This window comes from Emiliania huxleyi (assembly GCF_000372725.1).
Source record: "Emiliania huxleyi CCMP1516 unplaced genomic scaffold EMIHUscaffold_7, whole genome shotgun sequence".
Taxonomy (NCBI): Eukaryota; Haptophyta; order Isochrysidales; family Noelaerhabdaceae; genus Emiliania; species Emiliania huxleyi.
The window spans coordinates 176477-178497 of record NW_005196756.1 but is presented as its reverse complement, the minus strand read 5'-3'; the positions used below and the strand labels follow the sequence as shown (position 1 = coordinate 178497).

General features: G+C 65.8%; 2 protein-coding genes across 2 annotated transcripts in view; both read left to right on the top strand.

Annotated features, from left to right (window-relative positions):
* Positions 1-579, top strand: part of EMIHUDRAFT_414703 (hypothetical protein) — a gene marked incomplete at both ends in the record, with an annotated part of 2288 nt that extends 1709 nt beyond the window's left edge. The window contains one exon of the mRNA XM_005761745.1: positions 363-579. Coding sequence (XP_005761802.1) covers positions 363-579 — 217 coding nt within the window. The remainder of the gene's footprint in view (positions 1-362) is intronic.
* Positions 580-791: 212 nt separating this feature from the next.
* On the top strand, positions 792-1582 carry EMIHUDRAFT_414699 (hypothetical protein). Its single transcript, XM_005761744.1, has 2 exons — positions 792-927; positions 1002-1582. The coding sequence occupies exons 1-2, from the start codon at positions 817-819 to the stop codon at positions 1446-1448; spliced, it is 558 nt and encodes a 185-aa protein (XP_005761801.1). The 5' UTR covers positions 792-816; the 3' UTR covers positions 1449-1582.
* The last annotated feature ends 439 nt before the right edge of the window (positions 1583-2021 follow it).

The following is a 2021-nucleotide window of genomic DNA, read 5'->3' as shown; positions in this document are numbered from 1 at the left end:
GTTCCTTTTGGGGGGCTCCCCCATAATTTTTCGGGGGGGGGGGCGATTTTTTTTGGGGCGTGTTTTTTTTTTTTTTAACGGGGCCTTCCCTTTTTTTTTGAGGGAGGCTTTTTTTTTGGGGGGGGGGGGTTTTTCCCCCCCCCCCCCCCCCAAAAAAAAAAATTCCCCTTCCCCCCTTTCCCCCCTACTTGCATCCCTCCCTCCCTCCCTCCCTCCCTCCCTCTTCCCCGAGCCCAGCCATGAGGGGTGGTGTGTGGACCCCCCCCGCCCCCCCCCCCCAAACCCTCCGTCACGTGTGTGAACCCCCCCCCCCCTTCACCCACCCACCCGCCCACCCCACGCGCGTGCGCTGTCGCACATAGGCACCTCCCAGGCCAAGAGACGGGCAACGTGCGCCACGTGCTCTCCAACGGATTTGGCGCTTACTCGCGCAACCCGCGCACTATCGCGGCGACCGTCTCTCGCTGGCTCTCGTCGCCCTCAGAGCTGCAGACGCTGTCGCGCAACGCTCGGGCAGCGTCGCGACCGGGCGCGACGGCCGACATCGTGCGGGACGTGTTGCGGCTGCTGGAGGATCGACTCGAGGAGGGCGGGCAGGGGGCGGTGGATGCATGAGGCATGAGCGGGAAAAGCCGTGACGAGCATCTGACGAGCATCCGGGCGCCCCAATATCTATTAAGGGAAGGGGGGGATGCGACCTCGGCGGCCACGCGCGGGGCATACCTTCGAGTTATTATATTTTTGTTCACAAGTTTTTCTTTTGGAATCGTCGCGCGGAGAGGAGCCCGGGGCGAGCGCTGTCCTGGGCCTATCGGCATGGACGTGCCGGCTGGCCCTCATTTCCTCGAGAGCGAGTGGGTGATCTGGGAGCACCGCGCGCCCGACAAGAACAAGTCCTATGAGGACAACATGGCGAAGTTGTGCGAGGCGCGGCCTGCACTCCCGCTGCGCCGTCAGCTCGCCCCTCTCTCGGGAACGCTGAGACGGAATCGCCCTCCCAGGTGGCAACAGTGGAGGACTTTTGGCGCGCGTGGAACAATATCCCGAAGCCCTCAGAGATCTTCTACGACGGCAGGACGCGCAAGAAGTTCGCGTCGCGCACCGTCGAGGCGTTCTCCGTCTTCAAGAAAAACATCAAGCCGGAGTGGGAGGACCCCGCGAACCGGTCTGGAGCGGAGTGGTACTGCCGAAGGGCCTTCACGATGCCACAGCTCGACGAGTTCTGGCTCCACATCGTCCTGGGCATGATTGGAGAGACGCTTGACGCCGGCGACGAAATTTGCGGCGCGCGCGTGGTCGACAAGTCGGTCAACGGGCGGACGATGTACCGGCTAGAGCTGTGGTTCCGCAAGAACGACGACGCTCTCTCCAAGGAGCTGCTCGCCAAGATGCAGGAGGCGTTGGGCAAGGGCGCGCAGACTTGCAAGTGGGACCTGCGTTCGCACTAGAGCAGACGAGCTTCTCCTTCTCTGCACTTTATGCTGCTGAGCCCAGCCTGCCGCTCTCGCGCCTCAGGGTGCCGCACGCCGGTTAGTGCAGGCGCGGCTTTTTCTGTACGGTAAAGGTTTTCGGTATACATGTAGCCTCTCCCGGTGAACGGGCGGCTTCTCGCGCGGCGGCCCCGCGCGCGCGCGCCCCGGGCCCGGGGCGCCCGCGGCGCCGCGCGCCGGGTCGGGGTGAGTTGACGCAGTTGTGTGTTTGAGCGCGGGGTGAGGTCTGGGGAGTGGCAGTGGGGTAGCGTCTGTAGAGACGAGTACGTCGGCCGACGCTGCCGTGTGTTGGTCTCTCTCGGTGGGGGTGGTGTGGTGCGTGTGCCGTGCGGGGTGGTGCGCGCGCGCGGGGCGCGGCAGACGAGAGAGCGGTGCAGAGCGTGGCCCGAGCGGACGCTTCGTGCAGGACTGATGGGGGCGGCGGCGACGCGGCAGCGGCAGCGGCAGCGGCGCGCGGGCGGGGGCGGCGGAGGGGCGGGCGGCGGCAGCGGCGGGGGCTGCCTTCCACCCGTAGCTCAAGGCTGGGGTTTT

What these genes read in the sequence shown, in the direction of transcription:
- EMIHUDRAFT_414699 (XM_005761744.1), top strand. Translation starts at nt 817, where the DNA reads ATGGACGTGCCGGCTGGCCCTCATTTCCTCGAGAGCGAGTGGGTGATC. An exon ending in ACATGGCGAAGTTGTGCGAG is followed by an intron (nt 928 to 1,001) that starts GCGCGGCCTGCA and finishes TCGCCCTCCCAG; the next exon opens with GTGGCAACAGTGGAGGACTT.